Source organism: Schistosoma haematobium, chromosome 1 (genome assembly GCF_000699445.3).
Source record: "Schistosoma haematobium chromosome 1, whole genome shotgun sequence".
Lineage (NCBI taxonomy): Eukaryota > Metazoa > Platyhelminthes > Trematoda > Strigeidida > Schistosomatidae > Schistosoma > Schistosoma haematobium.
Genome location: NC_067196.1, coordinates 35331965 through 35355213, shown reverse-complemented (window position 1 = coordinate 35355213; position 23249 = coordinate 35331965). Strand labels below are relative to the sequence as shown.

At 38.9% G+C, this 23249-nt stretch overlaps 1 protein-coding gene across 2 annotated transcripts; it reads left to right on the top strand.

Moving 5' to 3' along the window:
- The first annotated feature begins 293 nt into the window (after positions 1 to 293).
- MS3_00008621 (uncharacterized protein) lies at positions 294 to 21855 on the top strand. Of its 2 annotated transcripts, none has more exons than XM_051216951.1 (11): positions 294 to 484; positions 522 to 554; positions 596 to 647; positions 680 to 738; positions 775 to 905; positions 2811 to 2952; positions 9753 to 9999; positions 11030 to 11325; positions 12852 to 13015; positions 20322 to 20903; positions 20942 to 21855. In XM_051216951.1, the coding sequence occupies exons 1-10, from the start codon at positions 385 to 387 to the stop codon at positions 20532 to 20534; spliced, it is 1437 nt and encodes a 478-aa protein (XP_051073861.1). In that variant the 5' UTR covers positions 294 to 384; the 3' UTR covers positions 20535 to 20903; positions 20942 to 21855. The 2 variants fall into 2 exon arrangements, with proteins under 2 accessions (XP_051073861.1, XP_051073860.1); XM_051216950.1 differs by adding an exon at positions 14792 to 14950 and having other exon boundaries at positions 20322 to 21855.
- The last annotated feature ends 1394 nt before the right edge of the window (positions 21856 to 23249 follow it).

Sequence of the window (23249 nt, the reverse complement as noted above, 5' to 3'; positions counted from 1 at the left end):
AGGCAAGCATGAGCACAGTTACAGTTAACAACCTCATAATTGATTTTTTCTCATCGACGATCAATAACTACACCCTACATTGGTTCACCAAAAAATAGGCTACATTAATTAAGAGGTTACCTTTGGCATGGTCGACAAGTCAACTAGCATACACGATTTTAGCAGATACGAATGAAATTTCCATCTATACCTAATGCTAATAGCATTATTCATGGATGTACTTATGGCTACTTGACTAAGGGTATTTTAAAATAAGGAGCTATGGTTAGCTACTAAACATCCTGTATTAACATTGAGAATTGAATTGGAGCGCTTCCATGTTGGGATATGTTGTTAGTTAGGATCGGTTGTGGAGAGTAATTTGTCAAGGCGCTTGATACAGTGATGGACTCGAACAATCTTCTATCTCTAGAATATACGTTCAGTAGTTCCCTGGTTAGTCTGAGGCGGTCAGTCTCAAGAGAGATTTCCGCTTCTGTTTCTAGTAGGTCGCAAATGCTTCATTAACATATCTCCTCTAGAAATACGACGGCAGTTCCTATGTGTTCAGAGCGGTAAGTCGTTGACAGTTAATTGTTCATTTTTGTTTCTATAGAATTTAATAATGAGATTTCTCGCTTACGTGAACAAAATAAAGCTCTCGTTCGGTAGGGCTATCATTTTAGCTGATTTTTCGCAGAACTTTGCAGCAGATGGAGGAAATGATAAAAGGAAAAGAAATTGAAATATATGGGTTACGTAAGCTTCACTTGGTAGTGTTGAAAAAACTTCTAGGCCATCAATTGCAAAGCTTCTCGGCTGGGCGAGGTGTGTGTTCTAATTGCTCTGGAGATTCTATCCAAGCTAGAAACACTTCAGTAAGAAACACTGTCTTTAACCCAACCAAGAAACGCCCGCTTACGACAGTAAGTTATCTGGTTTAGCAGGTTGATAAGAATAATTACCACGTGTTTTGTGTATGTTACTCATTGCTTACTACGTCAGGTCTATTTTCGATCTCAATGGTGACTTTTGATTCATGGTGCTTGGTTTAGTACCAGTTAGCTAGTCATAATCGTTGTCGAACCTAGCACTAACGTGCTTTAGACCAAGTTTCCATTCAACATCACAATGATGAGACAAAATTAAAGCTCTAAATATACGAAAAGTCGGTTATTGCATCAATACTGACAAGACGTTACGGTTCGAGAAAAAAGTAACATGTGTATAGAAGAATACTAGAACCCAATATTTAGAGAGAGAATAGGGGTGAGTGCGTCTGGATAAATGACCTACTGTGAGCCATGTTGGTCAACACTAACCAACAATCCTAGATTTCCCTCGAACTTGAACTCCTAGTATATCCGCCCGGGTACCCCTAGCTTTGCTCTAGCATACTTACACACCAGCCGCGACTATACTTCAAGGTAGACAGTCATTAAACATACGTATAACACAAGTAAACTACTTCAGTCGGTAAACAGTCGGACTAACGTATTCACCCAAAATCCTATGCTTAACCGCAGTATTACCTACTCGGTCGTTACAAAATCCTCATAATTCTTGTACTTCGAAATCCGGAACTCTGCGCATGTCTTTTACTTTGATAGACATCACAACCACGCAGTAATATAGAGCGGTCTGTCACTCAATAAACACACTAATGAACAAACACTTCGCTTTCTCCACAAATAACAAAAGTCGTTGAAAACCAACTGAGCTTTGAATCGGTACCGACCCATCCCCAGACAGCAAGCCATCGGACTTGACGAGGCTTATAGAGTAACTACACCTTAGTAGTCCACTCACCATTACTTCACGGGTTGATGGAGACTAGTTTTGAAGCATTTAACATTTAGAAGCGGAGAAACGCGTCTCGCACACGCATATTTGCTCAAGACTATCAAAAGATTCTGCATTTTGTCAGAGTCTTGACTTGATCGACACATTGTGACGTACTTTTCATTTTCCCACTTTATTCGTTTGTGATTGCTTCTGTAGCTTCATATTTTTAATTCTTCCCAACCATTGCTATCTTTATTTCTATTTCTTTGCGCTTCCTCATGCTATGTCGTTATTATTTGTAGCTACTTGAGATTGTATGGGCTGTGTTCTGGCAGTCTTATCTTTACATAGCGATTTACACCCATAAAAACAACTGTCGATGCATTACTCGATTTTTATCAAATTGTTATGTTATGCACTCGATTAATCCATTTGTGATCCTAATACGATTCATCGTACTAATGTGTATAATCACTTCCTATAGATCGATGACTCAGTGCTTGATACGGTTACCTTTCAATCGACAGCTTGCAGTTTCAGTTCCCCTTAAATTTAAACTGTCAAGTAATCTCACAAGCCTTCACGTAAAGTCTGGCTCAAAGCTGTATGTAAACATGTTGCATGAAGTCATTCCCATTTCATGCTATAGGGTTTCTAGTTACATCCAAAGTATGTCTGTTGGGAGGTTAAAATGGATTTTAAACATGCACTACCATGTAATGTGTCTTAAGATCAAGTAATATGCCCGTAAATTCACCCGAAACTTGAGTAAAATCAAGGTATCATGAAAGCAGATGATTCTCTGAATAACATTCTACTTAAGGCTTCTTTGTAGGCAGCCAAATCCATTGTTCCACATCGTAATGTTATTTCTGCACCTCCACAGTGTTTTCGTCTTACCATTTTATACCCTATTTGGATTCACGCTTTGTTTTGAAATACTTTCCTTGCTAATCTGTTACTCACTTGTATACTAAATATCTCTTGTTGCCAAGTTACCCATCTAAAATATATAGTGCATAAAAATTTTGTCCGATTTTTATAAGATTTCATCGTCGATATCAGATGGTTTGTCGGAATCCAGTTTAAATAGTCATATTCAGCAGCCCATAAAAAAACGTCCATATATGCTGGCGAACGATGTTGAAAGCGCCGATGTAGAAAACATTAACAACATAACACCAAAAGGTAAGTATCTTAATTATTTCCTCTAAACGTTCAGAATGTCACAAACATTCAGATTTTTGAGATAGAAGTCAGCAGTCCTAATTTGTCAATAATCCAGTTTGTGCTATAAATCCTACCAGATTTGTACTGAGCAAGAAATATCAAAATCTCATTTGATTGCTTCATCATCAAATACCTAAAACTATCGTACTAATTGTTAAATTCCACTACTCAGTGTGTCAAAAGGTTGGCTATTAAGTTCCTAGTGTCAGTACCAGGATCTTGGTTTGGATAAATGTGTGCTGTCTGTGTAAGACACCCACTCCTATTATTTGTATGAGGAAAACGTGTTTATGGACTTGTATACTGTATAAAAGAATGTTCATCTCCAAGTTATCACATTTCGGATTAACAAATAAGCATGATCACAGATAACGAGTTAAATCAATGGTGTTAATTACCATAAAAAACTAAGTATAAGGAACGTTATTCAAGTGAAATGAATGAGACCAGAAGCTATAACTTAAGCGATTCAAGACTTATAAAAAGAGAATTAGTTTGTCTGGATTATTGCAATTAAATGGATTGAATTATGTTAATATCTTTAACCACAATCATCGGTGAGTAGACCTCTGCCTCGTACCTTGTGTTTACAGACAGTAGTTCCGTGGAGTTATTTATTTATTTATTTGACCACAAATATTGGTACAAGAGGGCATCAAATATATATGCGCCACACAAAACAATCAGAATTCGAAGAGAAAAAAAGCAATAACGAACAGATTAGTGTAAGGTAGTGTAATAATACTAATAGTAGTAATGGGGGGAACGGAAAGGTACAATCACAAGAAATCTTTCAGTTAGGAAGATACAACCACTTTTTACGAAGAAAGTAAAAGAAGGTTACAGCAGGATCGCCACTGACTTCTATTCTGAGCCATATCTGATAACGTCTCTAGCCACTGTGTCGCACCATCTCCCAGACCCCAGCCAGAGAGTCGTGAGGGACCAACAGAAGCCAACCCTTGGCAGCTCTCTTTCATACCCCGACACCATGTCATACGCTGACCACCTCTCAGCTTTTTCCAACCAGTCCCAGAGTCGGCAAATAGTGCACGACGTGGAATTCTCTGGGACGACATTCGGAGAACATGTCCAAGCCACCGAAGTCAGTGTTTCAAGATGGTGACACCAATTGCATTATCGTCTCTGTGCCCGAACACACGATGCCGAACCTCTGCATTCCTAACATGGTGTTGCCACTGGATGTCAGCAATCCTTCGGAGACAGCGGTGATCGAACACAGAGAGTCGTCTAACGTCCTCAACTCGGAGGCCAGGTTTCACAGGCATAGAGCAAAACTGCTCTCATCGACGCGTTGTAGATCCGACCTTTTGCAGCCAGACTAACATCACGAAGGCACCAAAGGTGGCCCAGATTGGCATAAGCTGCTCTGGCTTTCACTATACGTGCATTGATCTCATCACTCACGCCACCACCAGCACTCATGCAGCTACCTAGATACAGGAACTTCTCGACTACTTCTATCTGCTCAGCATCCAGGGTGAGTACATGATTAGAATCCTGCCCGTCTTGTAGAAGTACTTTGCACTTCGAATGTGCAAAGCACATACCGTACCTACGGACATTGATTGCCAACTGATTAAGTGTAAATTGCATGGCTTGGGCGTTATCGCACAGTAAGACAATATCATCCGCATACTCAAGGTCAAGAAGTCTTTCTCCAGGCAACAGATCCACACCGCCAGTACTTACATCCATCAGAGCTGTTTCCAGAACGTCATCGATGGCAAAGTTGAAGAGGAATGGTGAGATTGGGCAACCCTGCCTAACCTCACTGCTCGAATGGAACAATGGAGAGAGGTGGTTGTATGCCCTCGCTCTGCCTGAGGTGTTTGTATATAGGGCTTTTAGGATGTTAATAAACTTCTCAGGCACACCCTTCTTCTATAGACAATCCCAGAGAATAGTTTTATCCAACGAATCGAAGGCAGCCCTAATGTCAAGAAACACTACGATTGTTGGCCTTTGATAAGTATGGTGGTGTTCTAACATTTGGCGGAGGGTGAATATATGATCAATACATCCTCGACCAGAACGAAAACCAACCTGACGGAAGACAATAGTTTGGATGCAATCGAAAGTAGACCTATCCCCCGATCAGTCAGTCAGTCAGCTACAACGTAGGACCAGGCACATATGTGCATCGGTCCAGGTTGCCATACCTCATTAGCACAACAAGATGAACACCGGATTCATAGAAGTGGTTAGGTCAAAGGTGGTAATATATTAGAGAAAGATTGCATATAGAGATATAGTACAAGAAGAAAGAATTGGTCCTTAGAAAGAAAGATATGAAGTGATTTTAATCTCTTAGTTTAAGGGAAGACAGGGAGTGTATACACCGACGCCATTGTGATCGATTCTGAGCCATGTCACCAAGAGTCTCCAACCATTGGTTACGAAAGTCACGCGAACCCCAACCAAGTAATCTGCATCTACCAACATGGCTCAGACTAGAAGTTAGTGTCTTCAAGCACTGATGCCACGTTTTGGTTTGGCCGCCCCTAACTTCCTTCCAATCATCTCCAATACCGGAGAGCATTGCACGTCGTGGTAGTCGGTGTTCAGGCATACGTAACACGTGGCCCAACCATCTCAGTCGATGAAGATTCATAACCTCATCAACTGATTTACCATCATCCCCTAATACCCTGCACCTAACCTCACTATTACTTACCCAGTGATCCCAGCAGATGCCAGCAATATTTCTAAGGCATCTGTGGTCAAATACTAATAGCTTACGAGTGTCTCCTACTCTTAATGGCCATGTTTCGCTGCCGCAAAGTAAAACAGAACGGACTGCTGCGCAGTATACTCGTCCTTTTATTGATAGACGGATATCTCGCCTTCGCCACAGGTGACGTAAGTTGGCAAAAGCCAAACGAGCTTTTCGAATCCGTGCTGAGATTTCGTCAGATACCAACCCGTTAGGGCTGATCAGACTTCCAAGATAAGTGAAGTTGCCAACGCGTTCGACTACTTCACTCCCTATCCTTAGTTCAGGTGTTGACGCAGACCAGTCCTGAAGCAACAACTTGCATTTCGAGGGAGAGAAGCGCATTCCAAACATTCTGGCATTGTTGCTTAGTGCTACCAAAAGACTCTGCATTTTGTCAGCGTCTTCACCAAACAGGACTATGTCATCTGCGTATTCTAAGTCGATAAGTGGACCTCCTGGATGGAGATCAATACCCGAGGACTCAGTCGACGTTCCATCAGTAGATCTATGATGAAGTTAAACAAAAATGGATAAAGTGGACAGCCTTGACGGACACCACTTGAGGTTGCAAAAGTAGATGACAGTTCGCCATAAGCTCTGACTCGACTAGTAGTGTTCGAGTAAGGAGCCTTCACAAGGTTTATGTACTTCTGTGGTACGCCTTTCAATAACAGACACTGCCACAGAATCTCGCGGTCTACCGAGTCAAATGCTGCTTTTAAGTCAAGAAAGACCACCATTGTCGGACGCCGATAAGTATGCCTGTGTTCTAGAACCTGACGAATGGTGAATATGTGGTCGATGCAGCCACGACCAGGTCTGAAGCCAGCTTGATTCTCTCGTGTTTGCAGTTCGCGAGTCTTAGTTAGGCGTCTGATAATTATCGAAGCTAGTATTTTGGATATTATATTAGTTAAACTAATCCCTCTGTGGTTGTCACAGGATGATTTTGACCCTTTCTTATATATTGGGACGATGAGTGATTGTGACCAGTTAGATGGGATAACGTCTGACTCCCAGATCTTAGGTAAAATATTAGTCAACCTAATTGCTAAAATTGGACTACCATCCTTGAAGACTTCTGGAGCCAGTCCATCTGGACCAGCTGCCCTTCCTCGTTTCAGATTAACTATAGCCTTTTGAACTTCAGCAAGAGTTGGGGGACCTACTTCAATGTTCCATTCACACTGTCTGGGAATGGAGGGTAGTTGTAGAGTAGCTGAAGGCCAGTTGAACTGTTCTCTGAAATGCTCCGCCCATCGTTCTAAACGTCTGGACTGGGAGCAGATGAGAGTATCGTCTTTTTCCGATATAATCTCACTTACACTTATTAATTCCAGTTTCTTTTATTAGTCTGTAGAGCTGTCTTGTGTTCCCTATAGTCGCCGCCTCTTCCATCTCTTTTGCTTTCATTGCCCACCACTGCTCACGGTCGTTTCTTAGACTTTTTCTTAACCTAGATCTGATTTGTTGTCGCTCTTCATCATGTTCGGAACCTGATGGGACGAGTTTGCGAGAATCCATCAGTGTGATAGACTTTGAAGAAATCCACTGGTTCTTTGTAACTCTGTGGTTTAAATCATTGATAGATGTCACTGCTGTTTCCACAGCTGTATGTATGGCTTTCCAAGCAACATCTGGGCCAACCTCGTTTTCAGAACTACCTCATTGTGACCTCAGTTGTTCCTGGAACCTACTTTTGGTTTCCTCGCCACTCAGTTCGGTTCTAATGGGTCTTTTTACTGTGGCTATTTTGCGTCCAGTGAGGCGCAAGAAGATGCGTGCCCGTATTAGGGCTTGGTCGGAGTCCAAGCAGGTACTCCAGAATGAGCGGCAATCTTCTACCGACCCTCTGATGGCAGTATGATCTATTTGAATCCATCGTCGGTTTGGTGTAGAGGGTCGCCATGTTAGACGATGTCTCTCCTTATGCTTAAAATTTGTGTTTGCTAAAAATAAGCGATTGTCTGAGCACAGTTGCAGCAGACGGTCACCATTATCTGTTCGCTGTGCCGGAATGCTAAAATATCCACCTAAATGTCTTTCTGTTTGGTTTAAGCTACCTATCTGAGCATTAAAGTCACCCCCTATGAGTACTATGTCTGAACGTTTAGCTTTCTGAAGAAGTTCAGATAGCTTTCTGTAAAATTCATCTTTCACATCATCTGAGCTGCAGTCAGTGGGAGCGTAGGCAGAAACGACGAAAAGGCAACGACGTGTGTCCCTATCCTTCCGAGTTTTTACGGAGCCGTTTAGCCGAACAGCACATAGACGACTGTTGACGGGGATCCACTTTAACAGTGCTTGTTCCGCCCTCATGCTTAGTGCTATGCCTACACCTGCCAGTCCACGAGAACTGGCCATCGGGTCACCAGATACACGGAGGGTGTATCTCGTTGGCTCTCCGTTTTGCCGAGGTGAGGTCAAGTGGACGACCACACTAGGATCCTGTATGCGTGTTTCGGAGACACAGCACACACCAATGGTACGAGATTCTAGGGTTCTAGCCAAGGAAGCCTGCTGACCGATTTGACATAGGGTGCGTACGTTGAAGACTCCAATGTGTAGTTTGGAGCGAGGTTTCAGTAGACCTGGGACAGAGTTTTGAGCACTAGAATCGTTGGGTATGGTGACACTTGAGGGGGAAGCCGAAAGAGGAAGTTTAGAGTTGAAAGTCGATGTAGGAGGAATAATAGGAATTGAAGAGGGAGGTTGATTATGAATACAGTGGTCTCGGATGTTGTTAGAATCACTTCCGGGTTGCCCACACCGAGGAAGGGTTCTTCTGGAGGTACCTGAAAAGGAAATTGGATTAGAGGTGGTCTCAGTGACCTGAGAGCGTGACCGCAGTGCCCAAGGGACAACTGCTTGAGGCCGGTCGCGCACGGCCTTTTCGTGGGAGGTTTTTGACTTGTTAGCTCCGTTCATCAAAGGGCCTTACCGCCGGAGACGGAAATCCGTGAGGAAAGGTGAGGTGTGCATTTTCAGGGTCGACCTTTTCTAACCCCACCCCTCCTTGTGGGAAGGCAGCATCGCTGTCATGCTGGTTGTCTGAAGGAAACACCTTATTGCTGTCACACCTCTGTACAGTCAGCAGTACGACTTCGCCTTCGGACCTTTGGTTTGTTGCTTTTAGTCTTACCGCTCTTCAACCGACCTGTCTGACATGGTAGGACCTTGAGGAACGGTTGTTCCAGCCAGTATAGCTCGGTTGCTTCATCACGATAGGCAAGCCCGACCACCACGTCAAGGTAGCAACAACGGTCAGGATCCCCCGATAGTTGTTACAGGAACGACATGAACCGTTTTCAAAGATAGGGACAACTATCGACTCATTCCATGACGTTGGTACACTTTCTAGCTCCCAAACCTTTGTAAACAACGTCGTCAGTTCCTTAGTCAGAAAGTCACCACCATCTCTAAAAAGGGCCATAGGTACGTCACCTGGGCCCGGTGATTTGTAGCGTCTCAATAGTTCTGCCCATCGTCCAAGACGTCGATGGACTTATACAGCAGCTCGCCTGTGGTGGAAACTGTTCTATCTAAACGTTCCGTGGAGTAATGCAATTCGTTGGTGTGCGTAATATCAGTCAGCATAGTTCATGGAGATTGTTCCTACGATTTAAGTCACTATCGTTCAATGAATAAAGAGGGTTTGAATGCAGTGACTCACAGATTGCCTAGAAAACTATTCTAGTTGTTTTGCTATTCTTTAGATCAACTTTTTCTATTTCAAAGTGGTTAAACTCCAAAGAGGGTGACTTTTGCATTTCGCGGTTGACGCAATAAGCACTTCAGTTAAATATTCTTGTTTCACTTCGGAAATGCAAATATTGGGTGGTTTTGAAAAAAAGCTAGCATCCTGATCGTTTTATTTAGATTTGCTTGGTAAGTTTAAATTTCAACACCTTAAATCACTTGCTTTCGTAATAAAGGAGTTCGCCGCGTCTTAATCTTTGTGATTCTTTTTACTACAAATAAGTTTTTTAACTATGGTCAAAAAATTTTCCTGTTACAGGTGTTCGCAAATCCCCTTCTGGAGCACCTGATGAGAGTCAATGTGAAGACGAAGTATCCAAAAGCGAATCTACAACACTAACTAACAGCGTTTTCCCTGTCGGTTCCCTTAGCCCACCATCACAAATTTATGATGCTTCCTTAGCAGTAAAAAATGCAATTAATCACAACGATCTGGCTGATTACGATGCTACTTGCAGGGATTCTTCTATGTTGGATATGTCAGGTGCAAATAATGAAGGGAACATGTATGTATCATACTGCTTACAGCTATTTTATTCATAGTAATGTTTAGCTATTATTGTCATATTCACTTAAATAACTCACCCACTATCAATTTGAGTCCAAAGACCGTCTTGTCTTCCTGGAAATATTAATGTATAAAATATAAGTAATATGTAGTTCTACAACAAACTATGGTGAGTTCAAGTTAAGCTTACATCCAAAGTTATAAGACAACAGTAACCTACCACAAAGCAGTCAAACGTAAGCAATAGATAGTTTGGAATGGCTATTCAAGCAAAGTATATTTCAACTAATAAGAGAGTAAACAGAGTTGATAATTAGTTTAACTAATGAGGTACCTAGAGAAAAACAACTATTGAATACTCGTAAGTAATATAGAGTTATGAAGCAAAAAGTTCACAGCTGTAAGTAATGGTAGTAATAAGTGGATTGTTCCTATTGCCTAACTTTCTAACTGTTATATTTATTATTACCAATGTGCTACCAAGACAAATAATGTGGAATGTTTACCTGAATTCTTGTAACAAGTGGTGTTTTTAATTATCCTTTGTATTCCTTTTAAGAATCTTGTAAATGAATAATTTCAATTCACCTTACCAACAGTTGATAAAAATTAAGCAGATTTTGTTCCATGGTTTTTATTGTAAATGGATTTCTTATTTTTTCTACTGAACGCGGATCTTCATTTAAAAAATGGTAACCATAAGTCCTACGTTATGATGGATTTTACAAAACTTACTTGAATTACAAGTTTTCGAAGTAATATGTCAATGTTGTGTTTGATTTCGCATCATAAAAGTAATATGCATTACTTAGCAAAGTCTGCTTAGACTATCAAATCACCTTACATATCATGGGATCAGATGTATTTTTCTATTTAGCTTAAGTATCTAGGCAATGCCTTTAACTGTTACGACAAGACTGTCTCAGTTTAACAAGAAGAATATTAATTATTCTAATCAAGTTATTTATTCTGTTATTCTTTCAAATTTAATGCTGAAATCCCTTTGAATGTTAATTCTTCAACATTAGGTTAGAGTCTCCAAGTACTAACCGGACGGGACCTATTGGCGCAGAATTTATTCCAGGTATTAGAAACCCTAACAAGTTAATATCAGCGAACGGCCCTGACCAGGTTCAGGTTGTCTGTCATCGACCAAAACGTACACATCGACCATCTTGTCGTTACTTTCATCGTACATTTTCCAGTAAAGAAAACAAGCAAGAAAAACAGAAATCTGATGATACTGGTGATGACATAAGTCTGCCTTCTGGTTTTCTCGAATCCGAAACATCAGTTCATTTAACACCAAAATCCATTACTAGCGGTAGTTTGTTTCATTTTGAAGTTCAAATACTTATAATTTAACATTCACTGACTTAATAAATATCCAAATACTTCATTGTAATAATTATTTCTAACATAATGATGAGTTAGTTTACCCATAAACCATACCCTAGATGTTACTTGTGAATATCTCAATAGTGATTTCAATTTCATTAGCTTTACCTGGAACTTAATATTTAAGGATCTTTCATAATGTGCTTCACTTATCGTCGGGAAATATCACTTGATTTCTTCCCTGAATCTAGCTTCAATTCACACACCAAGTAGACAGTATAAAGATGCATGTTTGCGATATATTTCTTACTCATACATACTGAATACTATAAACAGTAATATATTAAAACAGCAAGACTTCCGAAGAAATTATCAACAATTACTTGACAACCATATTGCAAAACATGTGGAACTGATTAGTTCGGGGTTTTCCGCTTGTCATGCAACGTAAGACTTGTCATAGGCAGCATAAATTACCTTGCAGATTAACACCGAAAGCATTAGAATAGGTTTTACATCATAACTGTTCTCGTCACAATCGTTTTATGGAAACGTTGCCCATTTTTGTGTTGATGAAATTAATCTGATAAATTTTCCGTAAATGTATTCCTTTACAAACGTCAGATTAGAAAATCACTTTGACTGGATACTTACGTAAAATACAAATTCGTCATATATAATTTAAAGAATAGTACAAATATTCTTAATAGTTTGTGTTATTACTATTAGAATGTATAAATTTCTGGTGTTTTGTGTGTGTTCCAATAATGGATTGATATTCAAGAGATCGTTAACCAGAATAGATTTCTATCTAATAAAATTACATGCTTATGTACGATTTATTAATTCAAAAAATAATTATGATTATCATAAGCAATTGAACGATCCTAGTTTTGCAGGTCGTTCACTTAAATGAACTAGTTATTTAGATAAAATAACAACACTAGGACTAGTAATCACTATTTCTCCCATAGATCGTGTCGAAAGTTAAAAGTAAAGTAAATTCCATCACTATTAGGAATATGGTGATCGTATATCATTTTACTCAATATCAAAACGATAAAATTTTCAGTGACCATACATTAATATGTATCTCAAGTAGTAAGCTAATTTTTCCTATGGTCAAATTGGTTTGTAGGAACTTATAAATGTTTCTATATATATATATATATATATATATATATATATATATATATATATATATATATAGGAGTATGTCTTCTACTTCAGTTGAAAATAAGCAGTAAATTGCTTATGCTTCATACGGATGAATAAGCTAAATAAACTCCATACTTTCGTAAGATGTTTAGTCCAGACTATTCATGATATAATTACTGAGACAATGTGAAACACAGAAAGCTACGCTACAGTACCACACGCGTCTCACATGCTGAGGGTTTCAGAAACGCCAGAACTGTTGGATAACCACGTTTTAAGATCTCGTTATGAAAGTTACAAAACCCTGCAACTCTCATTTGTGTTTTTATCCATATTTGCCTTTCGTCATCCTAGATGCATCAACAAAGCACAAACGTAATAAAGCGAAATCTCACTTCCCATCTATTGGTGGTTCACCGACCCGTGATGAGTCAAACTTCAAGTTTCCACTTCCTCCACAACGTACAACTTTGGTTGCAAAAAAACCACTTTCTGTTGCAAATAGCGTTGGTGTAATGGTACGTTTCCGTGATTTTTACCAAAAGCAATACTCTAGATAGTTTTTGAAGTTGTAGAAGGTCTTAGCTATTACTAAAGTTTCTAAGCTTAATTCCGGGAAGAGTTGGGGATACGTACTCCTGAGAAGTGATTTCTAAGGACGAGATGAATATCCAGTGCTTCCTGATTTTCTTTAGTTGTTTAGCTCAAGTTAGTCCACAATGTAAATTACTCCATCAGTCATTACTCTGATGTAACATTGAATGTATTGTTTGTATATATTGTCTATTGGTCTGAGTGTTCAATGGATTTATCAGATAGTACATACGGGTATATTAATGCATTTATTCATATTTTTAGCAACTCAGAAAGATGAATAAGCTATAAACTAAAAATATAGAAAGTTGTTATCAAACATATGGACAGGTAGACCAATACAGTTCATTACTCCGTATTGTTCGCTCACTGTCTCAAATAATTGTAATTATACAGTAGCCTCGTCCATCACGATGATGTCATTCAGAATAACGACAAAAGCTCCACGACCAAACCATCCAGCTCGGAGAACAAAACTCCACCAAAATCATCCACCTAAGCTACAAATCTTTGTTTATCTTATATTTGTTTGAAATCAGTAAGTTCACTGTAAGCTTCCAGTTTGACGGGTCTTCAAACCTTAATGGATTGCCTCCAACGATTTTCGTTGATGGTTCATTGTTGTTTGTTAGGAACTTCACAACATGAATTACATACACTTCAGGCATATTTTTTAAAATGGCTTGACTAAGTAATTGTTCTTTTTTAAAGAGTTCTTATCGCAGAAGTAATATTTTGAATTATATTCTTTTAAAAACTCAGCTGTTCAAAACTGGTTTATACGATAAACATACATATTAAAGCGATATCATCCTAATCGAGTATTCATTTCAACACCTTTTAATAAAATTAAACGTAATATAATCATTCCTGTAGGCAAATGTAGCTGATATATCTTTATGACCGATACATAATGAAATTTTGCGGAAGGTGGCTAGGATGATTACATAGAAAGGCTTTTTTGATTAATGGTCCTCCATATTTTCCCGTTTTCCTCATGCTTATCAACTGCTTACTCCAATATGCATAGTTTCATAGGTGAAAAAGGGGGTGTAAATATTTTCCTATCTCCTTATACACAATTGTACCTCTAAGTTTTTTGTATCATCACTGCCCTAGTGACTAGAATGGCATGGAGCTAAAATGAATAGTCATATCTGTAGACCTATACGGTGTAGTGTTATAGCCTATGCTTTGAGGTGAGGTTTACATTAGACAGACCGTGGTTAAGGTGAACAAAAATTTGAAACTTCCCATTTATTTTAACTAATACTATTTTATTGTTTCACGCGGTTTATTCAGATCATTTATTTCATGTATCTTGTTCCTATTGTAACTAAAATCTCATAACTCACTTCCTTCTTCTCTCCTGTTGAAAAAATAAGAATACGAGATATTAAATTCATAAAACAACTTTCTCAAGATTGTCAATGGTTCATTCCACCTGGGAATTAATAGTGATTCAGATCAGTTTATCAAGTCTATACTCAACTTTGACACTTTATGTATTATTTTAACACGTAGCTAAGATTATGTCAATTCCAAAGATTGATTCAAATGATTTTTCTTCTAATACGAGACTTTATTCATGTAAATGCGGGGTTTCTGTAAATAGATTTCGCCTTTGTCAATATAAAATAATTATCATGATAAGTGTAAAATCTTTATCCATTGAGTTATATTTTCTTTTACACAAGTAGTGTCTTAATCAGACTGATACGAACGATGCGTCTGAAAAGTCTGATGTGGATCAAGAAAATAGTGATGAGAATATCGTTTACCCGTGTGACCTTTGTGATCAAGTCTTTAAACATAAACCTGCTCTTTGTAGTCACAAAAAATGTGCTCATCGTGCTAAGGTTAGGTACTTTTTTTTCCCATACTCGTTTTAAATTAAGAAATATATCCTTTTACGTAGAGCGGTTTTTTTGAATGGTAACTGAATTATTACTAAATCATAAATAATATATAAACAATATATAATCTTTTTTTGCAACATAAATTGGTGATTACTTCGGCTTGATTGAATGTTGACCAACATTTTCAAGAACAACAAAGATATAAAAGAGAAACAATGGATATCGCAAACTGTTATGACCTTGGATGTCTTGTTTTGCTACCACGCGACCTATCGACCAATCCGGATACGACTTATACGGATCTTTACACTAAGCCAACCAATGACGTTCAACCGGTGCGGGCAGTCTAGCGTCCTTACTGGTCCTATGTCCTCCGAGCCCTTCCACTTGAGTCCAGAACACAATACCAGCTTCGAATCAGAGCAGATCGTTTATTTCAAACATACTCGGTTTATATATAAACCAGACAGACCACAACGCACCATAAATTAGAAAATAACATGTGTACACAAATAAGCCAAAAAGTGGCTGTGCACGAGGGGGACAGTGAATAATAGACTGAGCATAGATTAAGAACCGTAAATCGTATAATAATAAATTATAGGTCAAAATAAAGCTTATAATAAGAGGAATATAAATATACGTAATGTAATTGTTGAATAATTATACAATAAGAATATTTATAGAATATTAGTCCATTAATAGTCCTCGGGAGTTACCTGTAATTTAATCTCCACTCGGATATAACACAAACCATTCTGGATATTCGTTTGCTTAGATGGATCCAAAAGCCAATAGTTCGTAACAATTCATTAAGAGAAATCGATAAACACTTATCTTCCAAATATTTTTAAGTTTTAGACATTACTCTGAATTGTCCAGTCGATCTTAATTTGGCTTTTTGTATTGTACATAAAATTGTCACACTAAATTCTAAACTATTTAATTGACGTAACTTAAAAATTAGTAAGTTAATCTATTTATTGTTGCTAAGTTTGTCCATTACTTACTTACGTCTGTTACTCCCAATGGAGCATAGGCCGCCGACCAGCATTCTCCAACCTACTATGTCCTGGGCCTACCTTTCTAGTTCGATCCAATTGTTGTTCATTCTTCTCATGTCTATCTCCATTTCCCGGCGTAATATGTCTTTTGGTCTTTCTCTTTTCTCTTGGCCTTGAGGATTCCATGTGGGGGCTTGTCTTGTGACGCAGTTGGGTGCTTTCCTCAATGTGTATCCTATCCACTCCCAGCGCTTCTTCCTGATTTCTTCCTCCGCTGGGATCTAGTTTGTTCTCTCCCACAGTACGTTGTTGCTAATGGTGTCCGGCCAATGGGTCTGAAGTATTTTGCGTAGACAACTGTTAATAAACACCTGTATTTTCTGGATGATGGCTTTCGTAGTTCTCCAGGTTTTTGCCCCATACAGTAGAACTGTCTTGACATTTGTATTGAAAATCCTGACCTTGGTGTTGGTTGACAGTTGCTTTGAGTTTCAGATGTTCCTCAGTTGTAAATATGCTGCTCTTGCTTTGCCGATCCGCGCCTTCACATCTGCATCAAATCCGCCGTGTTCACCAATGATACTGCCCAGATATGTGAAGGTTTTTACATCTTTCAAATCTTCATCAAGTGTGATTGGATTGGTGCATGCTGTGTTGTATATTGCTTTCCCCTTTGTGTATGTTGAGACCTACTGCTGCTACACTGGTCGTCTTCTCTTGCATTTGTTGTTGCGTGTGCGATAGAAGAGCCAGATCATCTGCGAATTCTAGACCGTCCAGCTGCATCCTAGCTGTCCACTGTATCCCATACTTCCCCTCAGATGTTGACGTCTTCATGATCCATTCGATCACCAGGAGAAAGAAAAAGAGCGAGATTAAGCAACTTTGCCTGCCGCTGGTATTTACCTCGAACGAGTCTGTCATTTGTCCTCCATGCACGATTTTGCAGTTTAATCCATCATAGGAATTCCGTATGATAGTGAATTTCTTCTCAGGTACGTCGTAGTGTCAAAGAAGCTTCCATAGTGTTGTCCTGTCCACGCTATCAAATGCTTTCTCAGTCAATGAAGTTGATGTAGAGTGATAAATTCCGTTTTAATTGATTGTTCCACAATACTTTGTAGTGTTGCGATTTAGTCTGTACACGATCGATCCTTACGGAATCCTGCCTGTCGGTCTCGAAGTTGGGTGTCTATGGAGTCCATTCTGTTTAACAATATCCTGTTGGAGACTTTTCCCGGTATTGAGAGAAGGGTGATGCCCCTGTAGTTATCACACTTGCTGAGATCGCCTTTCTGTGGTATTTTGATCAGAAGTCCTTTCCAGTCTGTTGGTACTTGTTCTTCATCCCAAATCTTGCTGAAGAGAATGTAGAGTATCCTTGCAGTTACCGCTACATCTGCTTTCAGTGCCTCTCCCGGGATGTTGTCTGGTCCTGCTGATTTGCCACTCTTGATTTGTCTGATGGCCATGCTGATTTCAATTGTTGGTGGGCCAACATTGTTTGGGAGGTCCGTGTGTGCTGCTTCGATATTGGGTGGGTTCAGTGGGGCTGGTCGATTCAAGAGTTCTTTGAAGTGTTCTACTCACCTGTTTCGTTGTTCTTCAATGTTAGTGATTACCTCGCCTTCCTTGCTTTTCACTGGTCGTTCTGGTTTGCGGCGATTTCCAGAGAGTTTCTTTGTCGTGTCATACAATTCTCTCATGTTTCCTTCTCTTGCAGCCTTTTCTGCCACCATTGCTAAATCTTCCACATATTTACGTTTGTCAGTTCTGATGCTCCTCTTCACCTGTATTCAGCTTGTGCCTTGACTTTCTCTGCTCTTGTTCGGCTGGTATTGATTGCTGCCTTCTTGTTCCTCCTTTCTTGAATCATATCCAGTGTATCAACAGTGATCCATTCTTTGCGGTGATGCTTTTTGTGGCCCCGAAGCTCATGACATGTCGAAGTGATTGCTTCTTTTATTCCTTTCCAGTTGCTCTCCATAGTAGTTCCCTTTCCATTGAGTAGATCATGAAAGGCCTGGAACTTATTGCTGAGGGTTATCTTGAATTTGTTGTTTGTCCGTATCCCGAAGAAAGGCCGTATTGGACTTTTGTGCTGTTGTCCGCCTCATTGTCCGGTGCTTCTTGAGTTTCAATTTCATCTTGGCGACCAGCAAGTGATGATCTGATGCTATACCAGCTCCTCTCTTAGTCCTCACATCCTCCATTGTCCTCCTGAACTTTTTGTTGATGCAGATATGGTCGATTTGGTTTTGCGTAGTGTGATCCGATGAAGTCCATGTGATTTTGTGTATGCGTTTGTGTGGGAATATAGTGTGGCTTATGACCAGCTTATTAAAGGCACACAGGTTTGCAAATCTCACCCTTTTTGATTCCGTGTCGTCTCATGATGTCTCCATATCCAATGTTGTCCATTCCAACCTTGGCATTTAGGTCTCCCATCAGAATGGTCAAGTCCTTGATTGGACATTTCTCGACGGTTGACTGCAGCCTATAGTAGAATTTGTCTTTAACGTCTGCATTGTAGTCGTTGGTAGGCGCATAGCATTGGATGACGTCCATTGAAATGCTCTCTTTCTTTGTTTTGAAGGAGCCTTTGATGATCCTTAGTTCATAAATTCCCATCCTATAAGTGCATTTTGTGCTTGTTTTGATAGCATCAATGCAAATCCTTGTGTATGTGGGGCATTTTCTTCTCCATAGCCAGAGTATAACAGAAGCTCCTCTGAAGCTAGTCGTTGTTGTCCAACTTGCGTCCAACGTGTCACACTGATCCCAAGCACCCCCAGGTTGTATCTCCTCATTTCTGCAGCGATTTGGAAAACTCTCGGTTTCCCACGTTGTACGAGCATTCCATGTACCTAAATAAATAGTTTCTCTGGTTGTCAGAAGGGGCACCAGCCTCGTGGCTTCCGAAGGAACTCGGCTTTCACTATGGAGCGTCATAACTCTTCTAAATGAAGACCTTCTGACTCCCAGGGCAGAGTTTAAGTGGTTTGAATAATTTTTTCTGGCTAGCGTTTATTTAGCAAGTTAGTTTTCTACGGGATGGAGTCGCTAACCCCATGTCCAACCCCCCTCCTTTATCCGGGCTTGGGGATCGGCAGTAGCCCCAGAAGAGTCCAAGGAAGAGTTAAGTTTGTCCATTAATTAATGTTTAAATTTATCCTTTAATCGATCGAAAATATATATAAAGTGGGCATTACGATATCGCATGTTGTTTGTATAGAAAAATTATTGTGGACAGAAGTAAATTATCATATATCTCCCTAGGAACAATATCTAATTTCTTCATTCCTTTTTTATAGAGTCACTGCTTTATATAAAATTACTGTAATCAATTGGTAATGATCGTTAGAGAATGTTACTAATCTCAGTGTAGGTTCAATAATAGTTGGTGTAACATTCATAAATAGCTCGTGTTCATGTTTCGTTAAACCGATGGATAAACTTGATACTTTTACAAAGTATTTATTTTGTATAGAAGAAAGTGATTTCAATTCATTTCTGTTTTCTACATGCTTACCAACCTAATCATTTTTTTACTTAAAGTACCACTGAACAATTATATTGTTAGCATTATCTCCGTTGTCTTACGTATAGATATTAGTCAACATGTGTGTTTATTTATTTGTTTGAACACATAAATATTGGTACAAAGGGGCAACGAATACATATGCACCACACAAGTCACTTGATTTGCGTGTGGGCTGTGATACTGCCCGGGTGCTCAAACCGAAGCAGGTGACTCATCACAATATCTAATAAAATGACCTTGTAAGTGTTATCTTGAACTACTGTTTTTTCTTCAGTCACGTAAGCACGAGTTCTTGTAGATGGCTAGTAATTGTTCTGCAATAGCGAATAAAAATGACTGCAGCTATCATAATCGTTTTTCGCACATAAAATAGTTATATAGTAACAATCCTCGATTTATTTATTTCACTAAAAAATTCCACTCGTCTTTAAGACCTTCGCCTCATTCAAGATAGATATATCCATTTCAAACTCTAAATAGATCTGTAACTTAGCAGTTTAGTCACACACAAATGTTAATCGTATCGTTACAGGTTAGCAATCGCCACTAATTTTCAGTTTCCTTTGTTGAATAGCATATTTGTAGCTACAACAATAAATGTAAGTCAATACATCACAAACGTGTATCTAATTACTCAAATTCTGTTATTAATTAGATTAATTTCTTCATCTAAAACTGATCTCAATTCGATTTGGTTCAGATTAATTTCGAATAGTCTTTATCTTTTGGACTAATTTTTCGACTTGATAGACTATCTAATTTAATATGTTTTCTCTACCATCCTCTCATAACTCATTTATTCATTATAAATAATTTTCTGCAGCCTACTAAAAAATCTCATGGAAAATCAGTCAATCGAACATCACCATCAACACCAGATGGTTTTTGGAATATTGACCTAGAACAACATGACAAGGGAAAGGAGAATGTTCCGGTTACAAATACGACTGATACTGAAGTGAATATTCAACACTCTTCCCGCCGCCGTCGACCTTTAAACTTTCCCTCATTTGAAATATCTCCCACACCAATTTAATAAGATTTACATGTAATTGTTTCCCACTGTTGTTCTTATCGACTTTTTATCATTTGATTAACAAACCCGGTAATCGTATATTCGTAACTTGTTTTTTTACACATTTCTACAAAATAAATTATCTACATTTTTATTTTTGTTACCTGTTATTCTGGTGATTTTCATTAATTATCAACTCATTGTTCAATCTTTTGTATTTAAGTTTATCTCTTTATTCACGTATTAGCGTCTTATCCAATCCTGGGCTATCCTGTTCAATAATGAAATACCTCCATTTTTAAAAATCTCAAACATCTCCCGATATTATTCGAGGAACTCTAAGTGAACCAACCAAACAACTGGATCTGAACGTTCATAACTGTCCTATTGGTATTATTATCCTCAATGATCCAAATTGTTTTAACTAGATGAAAATTTTTATTTGTATAATCAGACAGACATCCAAGCAATACAATGACTGAATGAACTAAGAATATACATTGAGTGATGTGTATTAGAATCACATCAACTGTCTCGCATATATAGGTCAGTGAACTAATCCTTTGAGATAATCCAAAGTCTATTCAGAGACATAAATGTACACTGATAGACGTTTAGAATTATCCACGTACTTACTCCTTTTACCTCTCATAGAACATAGGCCACTGGCCAGGATTCTCCAACTAACTCTGTTCTAGGCTCTCCTTCCATTTGTTTCCAAGTGCTATTCCATTCACTTTATGTCTGCTTTTGATTCTCGGCGTGATGTGTTCTTTGATCTGCCTCATTTACTCTTGTCTTCAAGATCCCCAGTTAGGGCTTGTCTCATAATACAGTTTGATTTCCTATATATATATTTCCTATCACCATCGAGCATCTTTTCCTGATTGGCCATACTGATTTCTTCGATCGTTGGTAGAGTAGCAGGCATGGTAAGTCTGTATGTGCTACTTCAATGTCCAATAGATTTGGGCCATCCTGGAGATATTCAAAGTGTTCTACTCACCTGTTCCTCTGTTCTTGAATCTCAGTGATTGGCTTGCTTTTTTCCTTGACTGGTCGCCCCAGTTTACTGTATTTCCCTGCTAGTTTCTTTGTTGTTTCATATTTACTTCTCTTGCAAACTTTTCATCCGTCATTGCTAGGTCTTACACGTATTTCTACTTACGGGCTCTAATGCTTCTCTTCATTCACTTGTTTGCTTCTGTGTATTTGGTTTGCACCTTGACTTTCACTACTCTTGTTTGACTATTGTTAACTGCTGTCTTGTTCTTCCTTTCTTGAATTCTGCCCAGGGTTTCAATAGATTCATTCTGTATGATTGTGTTTCATGAGACCCAGCCTAACCAGCCCTATTGAAGCTAATGTTTTCTTCATGTGTCTCCATTTGTCCTCCATAATAGTTCTCTCTTTTAGTAGATCTTGTAGAGCTCGAAACTTATTACTGAGAGCGATCTTGAATTAGATAAGTTTGTCAGTATCTCGAAGTCTGTATTGAACGTTTGTAATACTATTTACCAAGTTATCCAGTTCTTTAACTGAGCGTTCAGCTTGTGCATCATCACGTGGTGATCTTAAGCAATATCATTCCTGTTATCCCATAGTGTCTTTGCCTTTCATGAACCTTAAGATTTTTTATTGATTCAAATACAATCGATCCGTTTCTTTGTAACGTGAGACCTATGTAGCTTTATGTATGCTGTGGGGAAATATCATGCCACTAATAGACATTTTATTGACGGCACATGAATTTGACAATCTCGCCATTCTCGTTTCTTTCTCCATGTTGTTTCATATCTTCCTAATCGATGTTGTCAATTCCGAATTCGGAGTTTAGGTCTACTACCAGGATAGTCGTGTCATTTTCCCGGGCACTTCTCCACGACCGACTGCAGCTTCGTAAGACTGATCTTTACCGTCTTCGTTGCTATCATTGGTAAGTGCATAACACTTGATAACATTCATTCTGATTCTCTCATTTGTTTTGAAGAATGCTTTGATTCTGGATGATAAGACTCCCACACCGTAAATGCATTCCGTGTTTCTTTGGATATAATCGGTGCAACTCGTTTATATAAAGCACTTTCTCCATAATCAGAGTACAACAATTCCTCCCAAATCTAACCCTTTCTGTCCAGCTTGGGTCCAATGAGTTTAACTTATTCCAAGAACCACCGAGTATCTCATTTCTGCAGGAATTTGTTCCTTCCGGTCTCACATTCTCCAGTTATTACGTGAACTTATTCTAATTGTTGCTCTGTTTGTTAGAGGAGGGCATCAGCCTCGCAACTTCCGAATAATATCGGCTTTCATCATGAGGCATCATAATTCTTCTGAATAAAGATCCTTTAACTCTCAAGGCAGTGTTTGGACGGTTTGATTGGTTTTTTCCTGGTAAGTATCTTTTAGCAAGAGTGTTCCCTACAGGATTAGTTTCCTGACCCTTTACCCGAAATTACTTTACTCGAGATTGGGACCAGCAGTAACCCTAAAAGGGCTACAGTCTGAGTATAAATTAGCTTTATTACTAAGTACAAATAACTAGGATGGAACTGAAATTTCTTCAACAGTCACATAGTTGTCTGCTATGCTAAACAGGTGATTATAAGTTTAAGTTGTCATATACGGAGATTTCTTGTCATTTAAAAAACTAAAACAGTGCGAGTATTTACACGTTTTGGTATAGTTGAACTTGATGGAATATGTTAAATCAAATCAACGGGTCATGAGTTGTGA

Excerpts from the sequence above, each read along its gene's own strand:
- MS3_00008621 (XM_051216950.1), top strand. The coding sequence starts at position 385 with ATGGACTCGAACAATCTTCTATCTCTAGAATATACGTTCAGTAGTTCC. Across the intron at positions 485-521 it reads GATTTCCGCTTCTGTTTCTA|AAATACGACGGCAGTTCCTA; the intron begins GTAGGTCGCAAA and ends TATCTCCTCTAG. Across the intron at positions 13,016-14,791 it reads CAAATAGCGTTGGTGTAATG|TGTCTTAATCAGACTGATAC; the intron begins GTACGTTTCCGT and ends TTACACAAGTAG.